This window comes from Orcinus orca, chromosome 11 (assembly GCF_937001465.1).
Source record: "Orcinus orca chromosome 11, mOrcOrc1.1, whole genome shotgun sequence".
Taxonomy (NCBI): domain Eukaryota; kingdom Metazoa; phylum Chordata; class Mammalia; order Artiodactyla; family Delphinidae; genus Orcinus; species Orcinus orca.
Genome location: NC_064569.1, coordinates 24,008,126 through 24,031,192, shown reverse-complemented (window position 1 = coordinate 24,031,192; position 23,067 = coordinate 24,008,126). Strand labels below are relative to the sequence as shown.

Sequence of the window (23,067 nt, the reverse complement as noted above, 5' to 3'; positions counted from 1 at the left end):
ATAGCAAAAAAAGGAAAATATTTACATCAGTATGGTTTATGACAGATAAATAATGTCATGTTTTCACTACAGAATATACAGATGTTAATAAGAATCCATATGTATGTGTATACACAAACAACTGATATAAAAAGTAGGTAAATGTGTATATATATGTGTGTGTGTATATATATATATATATATATATATATGTATATATATAAATAATTAGTCCTATAAGGAAGTTGCAAAACAGTGTGAAACTTCATCTAGGAAAAAACTTGAATATGTGTATTCTAAATGTTTATATAGGCATAGAAAACATACATAACATTTCCTTTGGGGAGCAGAATTTGGGAGATTGTGGAAGGGAGAGGAGATTTTATTTTTCACTTTTCACTTTGTAAGATTATGAACTGTTTATAACAAACATATATTGCTTTTATAATAAGAATATTTTAAATAGTTATCACATATATCATATTCAAATGATGAATGGTCCAATGTTTTGCATACAAAAATGCATTCTTAGTCTATGCCAAAAATCATTTACTTTTCTTGGATTATTCGAAAGGCATTTTCCAAGTTTTCTTTGGCTCAAGAGTAATAACCTGTCATAACTGTGTAAAGGTAGAAAGTGAGAATGAGATTAGGTTCTGTTAGAACTTTTATGATTGAGGAATAGAACATAACTGGAAAGGTGATGAAAAATAAGGCTGCAGAGGAAAGCAGGTGCCGAATGTTGTATATTATGGTATTAGACACTGATGTATTCATCAGCAACTGAAATGTCTCAAGTAAGTAGAGTAACAGCATCAGAGTTGCATTTCCAAGACATTGCTGGTCGGTGGTTGAAGCAAAGAGTTGGCGGAGAGGAAGAGGGGAGGCAGAACTTGTGACTTAAGGCTGTTAATCATAAATCTTCTGCTTAACTCCAATACTCAGTTGAGAAATGTGATCTACGAATCAGAAAACTGGAGGACAAGTATCAGCTTTTAATTTTAACTGATGAGATTAAGTTTGATGCTTGTGGCCATGGTTGGACTACTTCATTTTCTCTTCCTTCAATCTGAAATCAAGACTGGATTGACTCATCCATGTGACAGTTTTAATCTGCAAACCTAGGTATCTGTGCCTAGCAATCCCCAGAGACTAAAAGGAAAAGAGAGGCATGGGTTTTCAGACATGTCTTTTGAAGACAACTTGGAGCCAGATGAAGGTCTAGTTACCTTGGTCTGAAGAGCAGAGCAGAATGTGTCCTTTCTTTGAGCAGGTAGGTTCTAAAGGAGAGACACCAAAACGTCTGAATCATGAATGCTTACTCCTTTTCTCTAGGGGTGGAGTCATAGCGAGAGGACAGAGAGCACAGATTTGTTCCTTGCATACTTTCCCCTCCTTCTTGAAAAATGTGATGAATAGAGAGTAAGTGTGACCAGGAGGAGAGGGGCCAGGCACAATGAGCTTCAATCACTGTGGTCTTCTCAGGTGAAGGGCAGAGTCCCTGGGAGCAGAGTGGGCATCTCAGAGTCAGCTGAGTACAGAGGCTATTTCTTCAGCATAGAGCAAGAGTTCCTGTAGGACAATGAGCCAAGATTTGACTTTTTTAAAAAAGAAGTTGAAAATGTTAAGCTATTTTACTCCCATCAGAATAAGCTAAGGGCTTAAGGAATGCATTTGCAAGATTTCCTGGTTAGAGTTTGAAGTCTGCCATTTAGAAAAGGCAGTCAGTCATACTGGCTTCCTTCCTTCCTTCCTCCCTCCCTTCCTTCCTTTCTTTCTTTCTTTCTTTCTTTCTTTCTTTCTTTCTTGCTTGCTTGCTTGCTTGCTTGCTTGCTTCCGTTCTTTCCCTCTTCCTCTCTCTCCCTCCCTTTCTTTTCTCCTTTCTTTATCTTCTTCTCTTTCCATTTCTTTTATTTTCTTCCCCTTTTTCTTGTCTCCAAGTTTCAATATTTTCCAAGTTTTGGGCTAAATACCATTTCATTGATAGGCTCAAAAGAAGTATATACAGTACCTTAAGGAAAATGCTCTGTCAAAGACATTTATTTTTCAGCAATATCAAGGAGAAACCAAAGGGCATTTTATGAAGAAAGATGACTGTAACATTGGTAGTTTTCATCTTACAAAGTACTTTAGAGAGTTTCTTTCAGTTTCTCATAGTCCATCCTTTCTTATTTTCTTCTAGCACTCTGAACTATAATGATTCAACTGGAGAATTGTTGGATCTAACGATATTATGGATCAGATAACGTTAATACTAACTTTCTGCAAACATCTACACATGCTGGATAAGTTGCAATACCCATTATTTTAAATGCATAGTTACATTTGTAAGAAAAAAAAAGTAAATCTTATATATGTGAAAAAAAAAAGGCAATCTGAAAATCCGGATAGTGATCCCATTACTGGAAGTGGACTTTGCGAACTAGAGTGAGGAGTGGTGTACACGTGGGGTGTTTTCAGTCTTAATAATCCAAAGACTTGAGTTTCATGTCTGCACAGGGACAGAAGGTGGTGGTCTCAAGGCTGCATGAGGCTGGGAGATGGAACTGGAAAGCCACACAATCAGGACTTTACAAGGAGAAACCAGAAAAAAACATACTTCCATTGGCATAAGTTGGTGGCAAGGAAACTTTAGAGTTCTGTCAAGATCCAGGGTAAAAAAATAAAATAAAAAGACTTTGGAAATTAGGAATAAAAGGGCCATTCTTAAGCTGATAAGGAGAATTACAAAAATGTCTAGAACAAACATCAAACATAATGCTAAAATTTTTAAAACTTCACTTTGGGTCTTCTCCCAAAGTGAAGTTTTAAATGACCACCTATAGTCATTATTATTATGACCACCTTTATAATTATGACCACCTATATTCATTATTAGTCATCACAGTGAGGGGAAAAAAGGGTATAAGAATTGGAAGTGAGGAGCTCAACACATTGTTTTACATTCTGTGATTTTCTTCATAGAAAACACTAAAAAAATATACAAATTGCTAGATATAATAGGGGAGTTTAGCAGGGTAGAAGAAAAAAAAAAACTGAAACATTTCAAAGAAAAATGGTCAAAGGATTTGACCAGGTGCTTTACTAGAAGAGGAGATACAAACAGTCAGTAAATATATAGAAAACAGCTCAACTTGACTAGCAATCAGGAGAATTCAAATTAAGACCATGCTGAATTGTGATTTTACATCCACCTGACTGGCAAAAAACAAAGTATGATGAACTAAAGGAATCTCCTAAGTGGATCTCTGGAGATCTTTTTGTCTATATAGTTTCCTCCCTTCTGTAACTCTGCCCCAGAACTTCCAGCCACCTCACCCTCTCTGAGCCCCAATCTGTGCTTCCTCAGCTCAGTGAGACAACAAAACATTGCTTGCAATGATTTTCCCTGTTGGAATGTGCCTCCAGCAGAAAGTTAGCTGGACAATCATTGGACTCACCTTGTTTTTCCCCTTCTCTCAGGCATCACAGTCTGGGACTTCCTGTTGTCTAACACCTGAAAACAGTTGTTTAATTTACCTTGTTCAGTTTTCTAGGTGTTTACAGTGCGAAGGTATTTCTGGTTCCTGTTACTCTTTCATGGCTGGAAACTGAAACCCCCTGTATTATGCATGGCTGAGTTCTGAGAGAATGAAGTAATGAAGAAAAAGGACTCCAGAAATCTGCACAGGGGTGCCCTTGAATCTTTCTTGATATTAAAATATTCATGCATATGGTAAAATTTCATGCAGTTGGAAAATAAAAAATGACAAGGGACCTGTAAACTGAGTGGTTCCAAGAACTCAAGCAGGATATGAAATTTTAACCAAAGTTACAAGTCCTCACTGATCATTTATTAGAGACTGTAGATGGGTCAGACCATATAAATGAAACTAAATCATCCCTGTAGTAAAGGTTATTCTGGGACTTCCCTGACAAAGCTTAAAGTAAGACCCCAAGAGACTAATCTAACTTGTAATTAATGTTACTACCTATAAAAACAAAGTATAAAAGTCTGTAGAGGAAGTCAACAAAATCCAGACACTTAAAATATATTCACCTAAAAAATTCACAATGTCCAGAATTCAATGAAAAATTATTAGACTTGTAAAGCAGGAAAATGTAACAAAGGATTAGGAGAAAAATCAGCCATTAGAAAAAGACCAGGCGGAGCCAAGGCCTGTGGCGGGAGGGTGGGGGAGGAAGAGCGAGGTGAGCGCGGACGTCAGAGTGGAGAGCGGAAGGTCAGGGAGGCTCAGAGCGGAAGTGAGACTAGGGAGCCTGTCCGCCATTGTGGACCCGAGAAGCGGAGAGAGAGAGGGGAGGAGAGTGTGCAAGCGGAAGAGACGGGCGCCTTCCACCGACTCCCGAGCGCGAGGCCCTCTTTCTGGCTTCTTAGCGAGCGGCGGCGGCTGGAAGAGTCTCTCGGCCGAGGGCGGCAGCCAACTGCTGTGAGTGCACGGGGAGAGGCCCAGGCGGCGGCGGCGGCGGCGGTAGCAGCAGCAGCTCTCGGGTTGCGGTGAAGAATGTCAGCCACTAGCGTGGATCAGAGACCTAAAGGGCAAGGAAATAAAGGATTAGAGAAACAGTTCGTCTCGGCTAAGGCAGCCAAATGCTGTCCGAAAGTTTGGTGGGAAAACATGATGCACAGATCTGTTGACTTTCCTAACTTGATGTAGTCAGGACCAGAGCAAAGAATCACCTGGCTCCTAAGGCCCATGTTCTATCTTGATTTGACTCTGCTTCATAGAGCAGAGGAAACAGGCGAAGAATCATTTTCAGTACAAAACGGTTCGATTCATCAAAAAGATGCTGTAAATGATGATGATTTTGAGCCATACTTGAGTAGCCAGACAAATCAGAATACTAACACTATAGAATATTGAAAACTGGGTTTATTGGAGAGCAGAATTGAAAATTATCTGAAATCTTAAAGAATAACAGCTATCCACCAATGTCAGATCCATACATGCCTAGTTACTATGCTCCATCCATTGGATTTCCATATTCTCTTGGGGAAGCAGCATGGTCCACAGCTGGAGACCAACCTATGCCATATCTGACAACCTATGGACAAATGAGTAATGGAGAACATCATTATATACCAGATGGTGTGTTTAGTCAACCTGGGGCATTAGGAAATACCCCTCCATTTCTTGGTCAACATGGATTTAACTTTTTTCCTGGTAATGCTGATTTCTCTACATGGGGGACAAGTGGATCTCAGGGACAATCAACACAAAGTTCTGCTTATAGTAGCAGTTACGGCTATCCACCTAGTTCTCTTGGGAGAGCTATTACTGATGGACAGGCTGGATTTGGCAATGATACTTTGAGTAAGGTGCCTGGCGTTAGCAGTATTGAGCAAGGCATGACTGGACTGAAAATTGGTGGTGACCTGACAGCCGCAGTGACAAAAACTGTAGGAACAGCTTTGAGCAGCAGTGGTATGACTAGCATTGCAGCCAATAGTGTGCCGCCCGTTAGCAGTGCAGCGCCTAAGCCAACCTCCTGGGCTGCCATTGCCAGAAAACCTGCCAAACCTCAACCGAAACTCAAACCCAAGGGCAGCGTGGGGATCGGGGGCTCCGCCGTGCCACCACCTCCTATAAAACACAACATGAATATTGGAACTTGGGATGAAAAGGGGTCAGTGGTAAAGGCTCCAGCAGCCCAACCAGTTCTGCCTCCTCAGACTCTAGTCCAGCAGCCTCAGCCGTTAATTCAGCCACCACCATTGGTGCAAGGCCAGCTGCCCCCGCCGCAGCCGCAGCCACAGCCGGGAGCGCAGCCGCAGGCCCAGCCTCACCAAGCACAGCCGCAGCCGCAGCCGCAGCCGCTGCAGAATCGCTGGCTCGCTCCTCGGAACAGGGGGGCGGGCTTCCACCAGAACAGTGGAGGGGGAGGTGAAAACTTTGGTTTAGGTGTTGTTCCTGCCAGTGCTTCACCTTCAAGTGTAGAAGTGCATCCAGTGCTGGAAAAGCTAAAGGCCATAAACAACTACAATCCCAAAGACTTTGACTGGAACCTGAAGAACGGACGGGTGTTTATAATTAAAAGCTATTCTGAGGATGACATTCACCGTTCCATTAAGTACTCTATCTGGTGTAGTACTGAGCATGGTAATAAGCGTTTGGATGCCGCTTACCGTTCCCTGAATGGGAAGGGCCCACTCTATTTGCTCTTCAGCGTGAATGGCAGTGGACATTTTTGTGGAGTGGCTGAGATGAAGTCTGTTGTGGACTATAACGCGTATGCCGGTGTCTGGTCTCAGGATAAGTGGAAGGGCAAATTTGAAGTTAAATGGATCTTTGTCAAAGATGTTCCCAATAACCAGTTACGGCATATTCGCTTAGAAAATAATGACAACAAACCAGTTACCAATTCAAGGGACACCCAAGAGGTACCCCTAGAAAAAGCTAAGCAAGTGCTTAAAATAATTGCTACTTTCAAGCACACCACCTCAATCTTTGATGACTTTGCACATTATGAAAAGCGTCAAGAAGAGGAGGAAGCCATGCGTAGGGAGAGAAATAGAAACAAACAATAACCATATGAAGATGTCCTGTTAGAATTATACAACACTAATGATGTAGACTCTGGAAATGCCTAATAAGTCAAAGTAGACGTTATTAAAGCTTTTTTCTGCTTAAGGTGACATCTTTGAACTCTTAACACAGAACTGACTCTCCTTGTAATGGTTTTCATCAGCGCGTCTGCCCTTATACTCTCACCAAACACACTTGAGAACTGTAACTTCGTCAAGCACTTTCTGTCCTGAAGCTTTTACCAGTATCTGCTGTCTTTTGTAATTATGCATCCTAGCTAAGGCACAGAAGACTGAATGAATGCAAGGATTCATTAACTCTTTGAATTTGTTAAATACTAACAGTTAACCATTAGAAGTGGTTCAATGATGTAAGAGTCACACTGCTTCAACTTTTTCTTTGTTGTAGTTTTTAAATGGTCAATTTTTAGCTATTTGACAGATTAAAAGCAAAATAATCATGCCATATTTAGTCCTGGAGTTCAAGTCTAAATGTTTATGTGAAAATTATTGTAGTAAACTTTTAATATGGCAAAGCAACCTTATGCTCTATTTTAGCCAAATGAAACATAATCTGAGATTATATTAGAACATTTCCCTTGTCTTCAAACTGTTTGGTGTAACAGAATATTGATATGCAGCTTGGTGGATTTCACCAGTTAATGCACATTCTTCTCCCCTCCTTCCCCCAATAATATGTATACTGAAAAATGTGCATTTGTCTGAGGAATTATTTTGTTTGCTACCACTTAATGAATCTCAAAATTTTGAGTAATGTACCTCAGTCTAATCAGACTTTTTATGACCTTTATAACTACATTTAAAACCCTTAATTCCTATTTCTGGGTGTTTGCGAGCCTGATTGCTATCATGAAGTAAAAAATTTATTACTCTAGGTATTCACTAGCTAAATAAACATAGTTCTTGTTTAGCAAGCATATATTGTTCCTCAACTCCTTTCTCCAGCTTTTGCAGTGTCCTGGCATCCTTAAAATATTTGAAAATATGGCCTTGATCCATGGATTAAATCAGTATCTAAGTGAATGTGTTGATGTTTTATTGATCAGATCTATATAAATGGGAATACAGCATATATCTGGGTATTCTTATAGTTATCTTTTTAACATCTTATTTTTTTCGTTAATTACATATCAACATTAATTTTGTATCTTGAAACAAATTGATTTTGTATAATTATGTGTCAGACATCTGTATTAACTGATCTGATGGCACATGGTTATGAAATAATGTACTGCCCCTTATATTACTGTTCCAAAAGGAGAAAGCTATGTAGAAAGATATGTTAAGGATGAAAATAGCAATACAGTAGATTTGAGTACCTTGATGTTTTGCATTTACTCCACTTATGTTTACATCATGTTTAGAAATGTTTTCATTTACTATGGTCTTTGGTCACTTCGATTCAAAATTTAGTGACAGATATTTCTTTGAGGCTTTCATTTGTGTGATTTTTTTTTTTGTACAATGTTTTCTTAAAATGTACAAATACTGTATTCAAGCGAAAACCAATACAGTATTTGTAGCTAAATTGTAGCTACTTCACAGTGCTTTGGTAGTCCCAGGATAGTTACCAGTGTTTACTGAAGGGAACATCAAAATGTTAATAGTATATTACAAAATAAAGACTTTCTTAAAGGGAAAAAAAAAAAAAAAAAGAAAAAGACCAAAATGATGGAAACAGATGGAAATGATGGAATTAGCAGACAAGGATGTTAGAATTATATGAAGTAAAATGTGAACTGAATGAGAGAAATGGAGATGTAAAATGAAAACCAAATGAAATTACAGACATGAAAAATAAAATACTTGAAATGAGAAGTTCACCAAATTGTGCTAATGGCAGACTGAATTCTGCAAAAGACGACTGAATTATAGAAACTAACCACAAAGAAGTACAGAGCAAATAATTTTAGTACGTCTAATCCAGTTGTATATGTATATATATAATATATATAATATATAATATAATTAGATACCTAAAATTATAACTGTAATATATATTTGTATAATAAAATATATTATATTTTAAATTATATTTTATTATAATTATATATACTATATAAATATATTACATATTATATATTATATAAATAATTATATATATTTATATATATGATTATATATATTTATATTATTTTTACAATATATAATATATCATATTTTATATTACAATAATGATATATAATACTTATTGTATATTACCTATAATATATACAATATGTAATATATTTTATAATATATTACATCATATTATATATTATAATATTATATATTAATAAATAAGTATATAATCAACATATAATATTAATATACATTAATATATTAATATATAATTTTTATTATATGTTAATACTATTATAATATAATATAATTAAAATAATATAGTAATATAATTAATATATAATTAATACAATATATTAATATAATTAATATATAATCAATGTTATATTAATATAATATATATTAATGTAATATAATAATATATAGTTATATTATATATGATATACTATATTATATCATATAATTATAATTATATATTATATAATAGGATGTAATATAGTATATCATATATAATATAATATATTATTATACATTATATATATTTATATATAATAGCAATAATTTTAATATATCAATATAATATTTATTTAGATATATCCATATAAAATACATATATATGTATATGTAATTCTGTATATATAAACTAAAATATAATATTTTTGTAGAAATAAATCAAATTACAGAAGAGAGAAGTTAGAAACAGATCCCTATATATATAAGAAATGGAATATGACAAGAGTGTAATTAGTAGTTAGTGGAGAAATAATAATTATTGTTATATATAACACATGTGTGTGTGAGATACACTTATAACAATCTTATTATCTGCCATGCTCAGTTATAAGCACTTCTGTATATTAAGACATAGTCCTTATAACCAGCCTTTGAAAGCAGACTATTCAAAAAATAGTGACATCAGGTATTCTTTTCAGATACTCAAGATAATTCCCTAAATTATTTAAGTACAGTATTGAACATTTGTAGCTCATGTGAAAAATTATATTTATAATTCCCTCCAAAAAGGAAAAAAAAGACTTAAAGAAGTCTTGAAAACATCTTTTTTCCCTGTTAAAAATTATTGGTTTCTATACACACACATATACACACACACACTATTTAGTAATTAGTAAACCTTTGTTAGGAACTTTAGCATAATATATATGATTGTGTTAAACACAGGTGAGCAAATGGGAGAGAAAGTAACTTATTCTCCTAAGTAAACAATCTCCTAAAAATATAATAGCTATGTTTGTTGAGAATTTTCTATATGCCAGATACTTCCAATAGGTTATCTCAATGACTGTATTATTAACATTAACATAGACCATTGATATACATTACTTGAACTTCATAAGTTTGGTGGGTAAGTTCTCTGTCATTAGGAATTCAAAACCTAATGAAAGAAGACATACACAAAACACAGATATAATGAAAATGAGTTAACTACATATGTTTCATTATTGAATCTATAAGTCAAAAAGATGTTTGGATTCTAAAGATGGAATAGTTTAACTGGATCTAAATCAGTTGAGGACTATGTCCTCAGAGAGGTGAATTTTTAAGTGCTTTTACTAGGAAGAATCAGTCCATTCTAAGCATATGTTTATGTTTTAGTAAGGGATTGGATATGGAGAATCCTTTTCCTGGCTAGGTTGAACATGTGAACAAAATTGATTAGGAGGTAACTAGAGTTAAACAGTGTAGGCTAAAATAATAGAATTCCTTAATCAACATTAAGGAGCCAAAATCAAGATTTTATATTTCAGCCAATGGGTAAGTCTTATGCTCTTAGGAATCAGAAGAGAATTAAATAGATGCAGCCAGAAAAACTTGCATGAAAACTCTTGAAGAGTGAATAAGCTGGGTATGGGCAAACCATACAATGTACTGGTTAAGAACACCACAATTTCTGGAGTCAAATGCCTGAACTCAAGTCCTGACTCAGTCACTTACTAGGTATGTGATTGTAAGCAAGGTTCTTAACCTCTTTGTGTCTCAGTTAGTTCAATAGGAAAGGAAGCAAACACTAAAACCTCTCTCATACTGTTTTGAAAATTAATTAAAGAATCTAAGCAATTAGTACAATGCCTAACATATAGTAAGAACTCCATAAATGTTAGTTTTTATCATTAATATTATTTTGGCTCTCAAACAAAGAGTGTTAAAGAGGGGCCCAAGATGACAATGCAGGAAGAACCTGAGTTCACCTCCTCCCATGGGCACATAAAATCTACATCTACATAAAGAGCAATTCCACTTGAAGAAGACCTGAGTGTTTACTGAACAGCTACTACACATAGAAAGACCACATAGAAATGAGTAGGAAAGATGGAGACAAGGTATCCACAAGAACACCACCCCTGAAACAGCAACCTGCAGTAAGGAGGGATAATGTTGAAGGACCTGAGTGTAGACTTGCCTGCCCTGAGACAAAGAGAAAAAACAAACAAACAAAAACAGAAGGTTAAAGTGCACCTAGACTATATGGAAAGAAAATCCATTTACTAACCCCAGAGCTACTGCCAATTAGAGACACCATTGAGTGCCATTGTTTGAGTTTCCCTGGGACTTTCCCTGGTCTGTACCCATTCCAGCCCCAGCTTCCCTGGCAAGGCAGCCTTGGCCCAGGAACTGCCTCTGGTCAGGGACTTCAGCCCCAGCAGTCCACCAAGGCAGCCTCAGGTGCAGTGCTTACCAGGAGCTGCTATATATACAGGTGGATATATATGAATCTTATGGTAAACACAAACCAGAAACCTACAACAAAAAATAGAAAGGAATGCAAACATAATGCTAAAGGAATCCATCAAAGCACAGAGGAAGATAAGAACAGAGAAGAACTACAAAAACAACCCAAAAACAATGAACAAAATTGCAATAAGTACATACCTATCAATAATTACTTTAAACATAAATGGACTAAATGTTCCAATCAAAAGACACAGACAATGTGGCTGAATGGATAAAAAAACAGCATCCATATATATGCTGCCTATCAGAAATTCACCTTGGATCTAAAAACACACACAGACTGAAAGTGAGGGAATGGAAAAAGCTATTCCATGCACAGAGAAATGAAAAGTAAGCTGGTGTAGGAATATTTATATCAGACAAAAGCAACTTTAAAACAAAGAGTGTAATAAGAGACAAAGAAGGACATTACATGATAAAGGTATGGATCCAACAAGAAGATGTAACAATGGTAAATATATATGTAACCAACATAGGAGCACCTAAACACATAAGGCAAATATTAATAAACATGAAGGGAGAAATTGACAGCAACACAATAACAGTAGGGGACTTTAATACCTCATTTACATCAATAGATCATCTAGACAGAAAATCAATAAGGAAATGTTGGCCTTAAATGACACATTAAATGAGATTGACTTAATAGATATATATAGAACATTTCATCCAAAGCAACAGAATACAACTGCACGTAGAACATTCTCCAGGACAGATCACATGCTAGGCCACACAACAAGATGCAATTAATTTTAAAATATTGAAATCAAATTAAGCATCATTTCCAACCACAATGGTATGAGAATAAAGTCAACTACAAAAAAAAATCTGCAAAACACACAAACATATTAAGACCAAACTATATGCTACTCAACAACAAATGGGCCACTGAAGAGATCAAAGAGGTAATTAAAAAATACCTATAGAGAATAAAAATGGAAACACAACAATCCAAAATCTATGGGATGCAGCAAAAGCAGTTCTAAGAGAGAATTATGTAGTAATACAAGCCTAGCTCAGGAAACAAGAAAAATCTGAAATAAGCAATCTAACCTTACACCTAAAGTAACTAGAAAAAGAAAAAACAAAATCCAAAGTTAGTAGAATGTCTTTCCTTATAATAAAGATCATAGCAGAAATAAATGAAATAGAGACTAAAACAATAGAAAATTTCAACAAAACTAAGAGCTGGTTTTTTGAAAAGATAAGCAAAATTGATAAACTTTAGCCAGATTCTTAAAAAAAAAAAAAAAACGAGAGAGCCTAAGTCAATAAAATCAGAAAATGGACAACCTAGAAGAAATGGATAAATTCTTAGAAACATACAATTACCCAAGTCTGAATCAGAAAGAAATAGAAAATATGAACAGACCGATTACCAGTAATGAAAATGAACCAATAAAAAATTTGAAACTCCCAACAAACAAAAGTTCAGGACCAGACAGCTTCACAGTTAAATTCTACCTAATATTTAAAGAAGAGCTAATACCTATATTTCTCAAACTATTGCAAAATTGAAGAGGAACACTTCTTGATTCACTCTACAAGGCCAGCATCACCCTGATACTAAAACCAGAGAAAGATGCCACAAAAAAATTGTAGGCCAATATCCCTGATGAACATAGAAATAAAATTCCTCAACAACAAAGTAGCAAACTGAATACAACAGTACATTAAAAAGATCATACACCATAATCAAGTAGGATTTATCCCAGGAATGAAAGTGTAGTTCAATATCTGCAAATCAATTAATGTGATATGTCACATTGAAAAATTGAAGAATAAAAATTATAAGACCATCTCCATTTATGCAGAAGTTATTTGCAAACAATATATTAGATAAGGGGTTGATATCCAAAATATATGAAGAACTCATACAACTCAATATAAAGAAAATGATTAAAAAATGGGCAAATGACCTGAATAAACAAATTTACAAAGAAGACATACAGGTGACCAACAGGCACCAACATCGCTAGTCATCAGGGAAATGTGAATCAAAACCACTATAAGATACCACCTCACACCTGTTTGAATGGCTATTATCAAATAGACAAGAAACAACAAGTGTGGTGAGAATATGGAGAAAAGGGAACCTTTTGTGCACTGTTGGTGGGAAAGTAAACTGGTGCAGCCACTATAGAAAACAGTGTGGAGGTTCCTCAAAAAACTAAAACTAGAACTATTATATGATGCAGCAATTCCACTTCTGGGTCTTTACTGAAAGGAAATGAAAACACTAATTTGAAAAGATGCATGTACCTCTATGTTCACTGCAGCATTATTTACAATAGTTAAGATATGGAAGCAACTAAAATGTCCATCAACAGACAAATGGATAAAAAAGATGTGATACACACACACACACACACACACACATGCACGCGCGTGCGTGCGATGGAATATTACTCAGACATAAAAAGAATAAAATCTTGCCATTTGAGACAACAAGTATGGATATGTAGGGTACTGTGCTATGTAAAATAAGTTAAACAGAAAAACAAATACAATTTTACATATATATGGAATCCAAAAAAAATAAAACAAACAAAACAAAACAAAACAGAAACAGACTCATAGATTCAGAGAACAAACTGCTTTTTGCAGGAGAGGCAGAGGAAGTTGGGAACAGACAAATTAGGGAAAGAGGGTTATGAAGTACAAACTTCCAACTATTAAATAAATAAATCACAGGGATGTTATATACAGCATAGAAAATACCGTCAATAAAGTAATAAGTTAGCATGGTGGTGGACAGTAACAGGTCTTAATGTGGTATACATTTCATAATATATAAAAATATCACATCACTATGTTGTATCACCTGAAACTAATATTGTATGTTAATTATAACTCAATTTTTAAAAAAGGCAAAGAAAATGTTGATAAGGAAAAAGACAAAATGATTGTTTTAGGTTGTGAATATAATCTGATCATAATTTAGGTGAAATACCAACTTTAATGCACACACACACCTGCAATCCAGGAAGAGGTGACAGTTATAACAGTGCAGTTGTAAGACTCCAGCAAAAGTCTTGTTCATAGAAACAGAGGCTCAGAGACCAGTTGGAGAGGTATTATTAGCTAAGGAAAGTGTTGGGACTTGTCAATGAACCAGAATTACTTTGATTTATAAATTTGGAAGAGACTGTTGAGTTTTGTTTAAATGTGTAACCATCCCTGAATTACAATCTCAGTGAGTCATGCTGCACTTATTGCACCGGGGAGTGTAGGGGGTGACACCCATCTACGTTCTTGCACATACTGGCCTGTTTGCTCACAGGGGATGGGGAGTTTATGGACATAACTTCACTCAAGCCTGTGCTCCTTGCAGAGTTGCAAACATTATGCCAATGGCCTTCATCTTGCCTCAATCTGCCTGTTTCATGCACTTTTTCTAACCTACTTGAGGCTTTAAATCCTTACATCATCATTACCTCATACTGTACCCAGTTGAAGATAGTATTTTTTTCACATAGTCACATCTTCCTCATCCTGAACTTATGATTTAGGGGCTTTAGGAAAGGACTTTAAATTCCTTTGATAAAATTTCAGTTTGCTAGATTTGGTCCATCAGTCCTGTCTGTCTGTTGAGATCAGACTCTGCCATCCATTCTGATTTTGGGTTCTCAAGGGTATCTGGTTAAACATGTGTTCTATGACTTCATCCGAGCCATTAATAAAAATATTGAAAATAATAAGCTGAAGGACAGAGCCCTAATGCAAATCACTGTAGAAATCCCTCCAGTTTAACATTAATTTAATAGTTAGCACGCTTCAGGTATATACTCTAATTAGCTCTAGATAGTAGACTACATCATTCAGCTAAGCCAAAGGATTGCATAACTGGGGGACTGACTGTATATAGTCAGGGAGTTCAAAGAAAAATCCCTTAAACTGAAATCCGAAAATATGGCTCTGATACTTCTCATTCACTATAACTGTTCAATTCCTAGCAGGGCTACAGTGTTAGGGCTACACTTCCTCTGAATCATAAAGCTGTGTTCTTAAAAAGCAGACAGGAGCTCCTATAAATTACCTTTGTGTATTTCTCATAGTGTCAGTCCTGGGAGATTTTTGGTTAAAATGACAACACGGGTTTCATAGTCAAATCTATTCTGAGGATGCTACCTTAGAGGTCCAAGTTGCATGTTAGCATCATAAAGATTTAGACAATCCCTCAGTGCAGAAGGACTTACTTGGCCAGGAAATACCTGTTCATGAGACACCACTTAACACTGCAGGGAACTGCAGTTGTAGAGCACGAGGAGAGCCAGAGGGTCCTGTGAGACAAGGTCTAACACCCCAGGGAGAGACCCTCAGCTTCATGTAGGGTGGAATGCCATCGTGTAGAGGAGCCGAAATCCTGTGTGAGGAGAGCTCCAGGCCGCCGGGTGTTCTGCTATTCCACTGAGCTGGAAGTCTCCAGGAGCTCAGTGTTCTTCCTCACTGGTTCTGCTAGTCCCTGCAGAAGAGTGTGGAGGACTCAGATTGTAACCATGATTTCAGAAAGATAGTAAAGGAACTATCAAAACTATCAAAAAACTGAAATCATGTCTTGACATTCTCATAATCCTTTGGTCCCAGCACACCCAGGGAGAGGGGAAGGAAGATGCAGGCATCAGTCCTGACTTGAACTGGAATCATCCTGAGTGGAGGTGTCCAAATGGTTTAACAAACGAAAACAGTTCACTGTGAAATACAATGTCTCTAAAATGTGTGACTCTTGGGTAACATGCTTCTCATTCCCATGGCTGACTGTCAATCATTCTGTAAGCTGTAGCTAAAGTGACAGTCTATTCCCTGGAATGAACTGGAAGAAAGATATACTTATTCTGCATTTCCCCCCAACCCTCTGAAAGTCCTTTTTCTATTAGAGTTTCAGAGATAAGAAGAAAAGAATAGGCTCTACTTTGTTTGCTGTCATTGTTAGGAGGAACCACGGTGGGTACGGAGGAATGAGGCTGACCTCTGCTTCACACAAGCCAGGACTGATGCCTGCATCTTCCTTCCCCTCTCCCTGGGTGTGCTGGGACCAAAGGATTATGAGAATGTCAAGACATGATTTCAGTTTTTTGATTATCTAGGGGTTATGTCAGACAGCCAAACAACACACTTCTGTCCCTACCTCCTCACCCCAGGGCTGACCCTGACTTAGCAAGACTACCCTCCGCCTAGCATAACATCCAGTCCTCCCATTTGTTCACCCTGAGCTCTCCCACACACTGAAGAGGCCAAATGTGTTTAATGACCAGAGATTATTTTGTAATCCAGTGGGCTAACACCCTACAGAGACTCCCGCTGAGATCAGAATGTTCATTTCCCTGTCAGAGGTCAGCTGTGATGTTAATCCATGTTGTGTCAGAAGTGAAGAGTTCCATGATCTAAGCTCAGATCTTAGACCATATGTCAGTGACGGGATGCTTTCGGCAGCAGCAGGAATCATGTTCCCGAACCCCTAAACAATAACTTTTTAAAAAGTTCTTCCAATCTCTAAACACATAAAGTCTCCTACCCAGTCCACCTTTCTTGCCTCCTGTTTTTCTTTCTATGTTTCTTGGCAGCAGTTGGTGTTGGGTAAATACTCCTTTCACAGAGGTGCTTGTCTGTTGGGTCCCACAGAGAGTAAAGAAAATGGCAACTTAATGAATTCAGGACTGTGTCTGGCAGAAGGTGTGTTTCTATCCCATGTGGCACATCTGGCGGCAGGTTAAAACAAAACGAAACATAACAATGGAGTGAAAATGCAGCCCTCAGAAACCTGAGGTTAAAGCAGAATTAAGTAAATATCCTAAATGCAAATGTCCCTAAAACTGAGAGCATGTGATGAAAGCAGAGAAAGGGGACCAGAAGAAACAAATTCATCATTATTGGACAATTTAAAAAATACTTAAAAAGCAGCAATAAGGAGAATTCAAAATGAAGCTGGTCCAAAAATGTACAGTGTTTTAGGCTCTTGCCCTACCGGTGCCGTATAAGGGAGGGACAAGTAATGAACTGCCAGAAGCCGAGCACCTTCCCCACGACGCCAGAGTTGCCCCGGGCACGTCCCCCTTACTGTCTCATTCTCTGTATCAGCACTGCTAGTGCTTTAGACAAAATGCAGGATGATTGGTCATTATTTCAAGGCAAAAAGATTAGACAATCACGTCTAAAGATGTTGCTGGTTGAACGTGAGAACCATTTCATTTCCCTTCTACAAGGTGGTAGAAAGTTTTGTTTGCCTAAACCACTAACAACAAGTCTTTCTTTGCCAAAAGCAAGAAATCCCACCAAACAAAAAAAAAAACTAAAAAGCAATAATAAAAACTGCAGAAGAACAAACACAAATCCTCGGTGGTGTAATTAACTTCAAGAAATTCATGTGCTCATTGAGCATCTCATCATCCCTGACTTCTCAGCTTACACTTGTATCTCATCCCTCACCAATGTCAAGTACAGAGTCACTTTAATAAGTAAATATTTGCTAACAAGCAATAACAGGATGGAAAGCAGATATTGAATAAAAGGATTCATCTTCCTTGAAGACTTAAAGGTAAAGAAACTGAAGGCAAAAATTTCCAGGAGAAGAAAATTTGGCGTTTTATTTAATTATTCAAGTGGTCTTATGATGTTATCTGTTAGAAGGTTACAGGGAGTCCCTCTGTAGAAGATACGTCCTAAGAGCCATAATGCACTGATGTTATGAGTTACCTTTCCATAGACCAAGACTCTCCTAAGGCCAATTAGACAGATTTCACGCTGAACATGTATTATGAAAGAATGTCAGAGTATGAGCATGAACTCCTGTATCTGGAGGGCAAGAAGGGTAGACCTGTCAGAGGTCATTTTTTTTTTTTTTTTTTTTTTTTTTTGCAGTACGTGGGCCTCTCACTGTTGTGGCCTCTCCTGTTGCGGAGCACAGGCTCCGGACGCACAGGCTCAGCGGCCATGGCTTACAGGCGCAGCCGCTCCGCGGCATGTGGGATCTTCCCGGACCGGGGCACGAACCCGTGTCCCCTGCATCGGCAGGTGGACTCCCAACCACTGCGCCACCAGGGAAGCCCTGTCAAAGGTCTTTTTGCAATGATGCCAGGGAACAGCACAGGAGAAACCTGACCCCAAGGATATAAGGAGACTCACTGGGAAACCCTAGTCCAGGGACAATAAGCCACTGGTGAGATTAAAAGAAGAACTTTGAGAACAGCAGAATAGCACTTACTCTATTTTTCCAAAGCCTTGCAAACTCTGACCCAGGGACTTGGACCAGATACCTAGGGAGAGGTGCTTATAAACTGGTAGGACTCTATGAATAAAACTGCTATAGAACATTTGAGTTCAAGGTAATGTTCTTTGTGTATTGGTGTAACAAAATGAGTATAAAGGATTTTTCCTTCGCTTTACTAAATGGGTTATAGGAGCACACTGGAAGGAATAGTGGAAGAATCAATGGTTATCACAAGAAGTGACAGAGGACTTGAAGCCACAGTTGCCTACATCAAGGTCACATTTTTTCACTCTTATCCCAAACAAAAAAAACTAAAAAGCAATAATAAAAACTGCAGATGAACAAACACAAATCCTCGGTGGTGCAATTAACTTCAAGAAATCCATGTGCTCATTGGGCACCTTATCATCCCTGACTTCTCAGCTTACACTTGTACCTCATTCCTCACCAATGTCAAGTACAGAGTCACTTTACTTTACTGTACAGAGGAGTACAAAGTCATCCTCTAGTGGATTCCCACCATACTCCGAATAAAACTGAAACTCCTTGCCAAGGTGAACAAAACTGTATGCATTGACCCCCTCCCTTCTTCACCCACTATTTTCCCTCCCACTCTCCCTCTTTCAGCTTTAGTCTTTATGACTTTCTTGAGGCTTCATAAGCAAGCCAAGCTACTGCAGCCTCTGGGCCTCTGCACTGGCCTTCCCTTCATTCTGCCCTGCTCTCACTCTAGATCTTCACCTTTCACTTCAAGCAGGTTTCTGCTAAAATGTCTCCTTCTTAGAGAGGCCTTTCCTGAGTTCTGGAACCTGTGAGGAAGAATTAGAAGTGGGGTTAGAGTTTCCCTGTTCTGAAAGTTGAGGCTAAAACAGAATTGTGCTCTTAGTTAACAATGTTTCTGTGACATGCTGAGCCTAAGGTGGCCAGAAACAAGTGGGTATCACAGATATATTTCAAGGTCAGACTGTGATACCTTTTTTATTACAACTGTTCAGCATCATGATTTGAATGTTCTTTGAACTACTGTTAGTTGAATGCTGAAAGGTACTCTTCCCAAACTCTCAGCATTGAGAAGTAATAGATCAAACATGGTAATCAGATCATTCTGGAAATTAAGTTTCTAAGAAATAAGGAACTCTGTGAAGCTGTATAAGAACATCTAATAGTCTTGTGGAATCACCTTTTCAAACACACTTCAAGACATCAATACTGAAGACTGCTTGGGGCACAGCAAAATGAGTCTAAGAGTAAAAATAAGTCATCTGACATCAAATTTTGACAAACAGGCAACCATTCTTAAATCTCTCTTTTCTATGATACAAAATAATAATAGAACTAACAGAAAAGAGAACTGAGAATGAATATTTTAAACTCCTTTATTCTCAAATACCATGAATGAATATTTACTGCAAAAAAGATTGAATGCAGATAAGAGAGCATCCTATTATCAAATTTTGGTTTTAAAAAAACATGCTTTTAACTTTGGAACGTTTATAGGCAAGTTTGTTTATCTAAAGTCAATCACACCCCAGTGAATTTCCTAAAGTTACTACAGTGCTAACTCATTTAGTACCAGGCATATCTAACTACTATCAGTTTAATAAGTCTTGGCACCATGCAAGTGGAGATAGAAAGAGATACTATCATAGTTTATAAACAGAAAAAGGGGAGCGACTAATGTTACATGAATCTGTTCACACTTGAGAGTGCCAAGATTTTTTTTTAAGTTACAGCGCTGATCTTCATGATAATTAAAGAATAGACACAAGCGACCCTGATTTTCATTTATCAGTACAAATGAGGCGGGGCTTCTGCAGGTACAGGTGTGCATGGTAGGAGTATACACATGCCCAGGATGTCAGATTCTTGCTCTGCTCACACAGGTGAGGTGCATAAGTGGGGAAATATTCTAGATGCTCTACTCAAAATTCATAGAACACAGACCCAAGAAAAGGCCTCCATCACCATAATGTAACCATTCCAAGTATAGGCCATATAATGGGTGGGTCCCAGATTTAGATTTAAAGTAAACTTTAGGGGTTTGTCCAGGACTATAATTTCTTATTTAGGGGAAACATAAGTACCTGAGTTTGTCTCAGATACTTCTTCTGAAACTCCACCTAGGCAGTGCTGATTCATTATAACAGTATTTGTCCTGAAATATTCTTCTTTAAAATATACATGATTTGGAGAGAGAGCTGATTCTAGAATTGGGACAGGGAGAATCCAAGATGAATCCAGAGCATCTTGTAACACAAATAAGTAGGAAATTGCTCAAAAAAAGAGATAAAAAAGCAAAGTTTGGTATCGGGTAATAAGTAACCCAGTTGATGCTAAGGTTGTGAATTCTGTACTGTATTTTGAAAGCATGGACCTAGAACGACCATCTTAACATTTTGCCTTTTAGTATATAGATGAGGGCTGTGAAATGGCGTTGTTTTCCAAGTTATAGTCAGATTGACTGTACTACCAGCTGCTTAAGGTAAATGTGCCCTTAAGATGAGCTGAGATGCATTGTTTATGGACCACTTACACATAAATGATACTCTTTGTAGCTTATCAGAGTACTGAGTATTCCTTATCAGAGTACTGAGTATTGCTCCATAATGTGATACCAAGATAAACAATGGAGACCCCTATTTGGCAATGCTTACGTTTCAGAGTCTTCTATAGGAGCATGGCCAGTCACCCTGACAGCTATAATCCTACTCTATAAAGCAAAAGGAGTGAGTGAACTTACCCAGACTTTGTCTCCCTCCATTGTCAAATCTTCCCTTTTGCCGGTTGCTATTTTCCTTTTGTATGATTTATTTTCTCATTTTAGTGAAGTATGGCCACTAGAAGTCTCTTAAGAAAGAAGAATGGGAGGTAAGTAATTTTCAAACTTACCTGTCTGAAAGTGATTTTTTTTGCGGTATGCGGGCCTCTCACTGCTGTGGCCTCTCCCGTTGCGGAGCACAGGCTCCGGATGCGCAGGCTCAGCGGCCATGGCTCACGGGCCCAGCTGCTCTGCGGCATGTGGGATCTTCCCGGACCGGGGCACGAACCCGTGTCCCCTGCATCGGCAGGCGGACTCTCAACCACTGCGCCACCAGGGAAGCCCTGAAAGTGATTTTTTTGTATCCATATATTGGATTGATAGTTGAAGTATCAATTATTTTAAGTTGAAATTCATGATATGTTTATAACATTTACAATTTTTAATGCATTGCTTCACTGTCTTCCATTTACCAGTTTTGCTAGACTGAAAGCCATGCTTATTCTTTCTCTTTTCTTCAAAACAAAATTGTTTCTCCAGAATCTTTAAGATCTTCTCTTTATCCCAAATATTCTATAATTCATGTTGTTATTGTGTCTGGGTATTGGTCTTTTTTATTCATTTAGCTGGAATCTCACATCCTTTTGTTCTGGTAAATTTTCTAATATTTCGTTGATAATTTGCTCTCCTCTATTTTCTCTGTTTTCTTTCAGGAGTCCTCTTCATTACATGCTGGGCTGCCAGAATTGATCCTCTAACTTTCTTACATTTGATCTCCAATTTTCCATCACTTTACCTTTTGCCCTACTTTCTTGATGATTTCTTTGAATTTATTTTTCCAAATCTTCTATCAAGTTTTTATTTATGCTATCATGTTTTTAATTTTCAAAAGCTCTTTTTCTCTTCTTCCTTTTTATAATACCTATTTTTTATGAATGCAGTCTCATCTTTTATTTATTTAAGTGTGTTTATCAAAGTTGCATTTTAAAAGTTATCCTATGTTCCCTGCATTGTTATATTTTTTTCAAGTTCCTTATTTTCGTCCATTTGTTTTGGCTGCTACATTTAATTTTTGCTTTCATAATTAGCCTAAATGGTAGCCTAATCATTTAGGGGACCTCCAAATATCAGTATCTGTAAGCCTTTTCTTTAGAGCTATTCCATTTCTCCAAAGGAAAAAACAATTCACCAATGTTCTGCAGAGGACGGGGCTGGGGATGGTATATCCCTGACTGCCAGTGTCTCCAAAGGGCAAAGATGAGACACCGTTAACTACAGAACTCTTCACTTAGTCCTCTTTCAGTTTGCATTTGACCCCCTTCCTTCAGTTTTTGCCTCTCATTCTCTTTGTCCTTTCTGGTTTATGTCTTTTTAAAATTTTCTTTATTTCATGATTTGAGCTTGTGGTTTATCTACCATGTTTGACCAGTTTAATTTCCCCCATTCCACAGTGCCTAGAATACACGAGATTTTCAGTAAATGTCAGCTGAGTGGGTGACTGAGAATCACAGACATTTAAACAGGAAACAAGAGAGAACATTCTATTCTTTGAAATTTTGTTTTCTGAGAAACACCATTTTTTCCTCAAATATAGTAGACTTCTTCGATTAAAAGAGATGAGTCATGTTCCTGCCACTTTCCTCGCACAGCATCTGAAATTTAGAATTTCCATCACGTTCCCTGATTCCAACCATGGTTGGACTGAGAGGTCCTCAAGGTCAGCCTCAAGGTCTGACTCTTCCTTTAGGCTGGCACACAGCCAGC

At 37.3% G+C, this 23,067-nt stretch overlaps 1 protein-coding gene and 1 long non-coding RNA gene across 3 annotated transcripts in view; both read left to right on the top strand.

Moving 5' to 3' along the window:
- The window catches only part of LOC125960416 (uncharacterized), a 238,570-nt gene that overhangs the window by 141,391 nt on the left and 74,112 nt on the right, over window positions 1-23,067 (top strand). The gene's annotated exons all lie outside the window — the stretch shown is intronic.
- LOC125960414 (YTH domain-containing family protein 3-like) lies at window positions 4,163-8,070 on the top strand. Its single transcript, XM_049694237.1, has 2 exons — window positions 4,163-4,818; window positions 4,893-8,070. The coding sequence occupies exons 1-2, from the start codon at window positions 4,677-4,679 to the stop codon at window positions 6,506-6,508; spliced, it is 1,758 nt and encodes a 585-aa protein (XP_049550194.1). The 5' UTR covers window positions 4,163-4,676; the 3' UTR covers window positions 6,509-8,070.

Coding starts and splice junctions, on each gene's coding strand:
- LOC125960414 (XM_049694237.1), top strand. CDS start 4,677: ATGTTCTATCTTGATTTGACTCTGCTTCATAGAGCAGAGGAAACAGGC. Junction 4,819..4,892: donor CTTGAGTAGCCAGACAAATC/AGAATACTAACA, acceptor CTGAAATCTTAA/AGAATAACAGCTATCCACCA.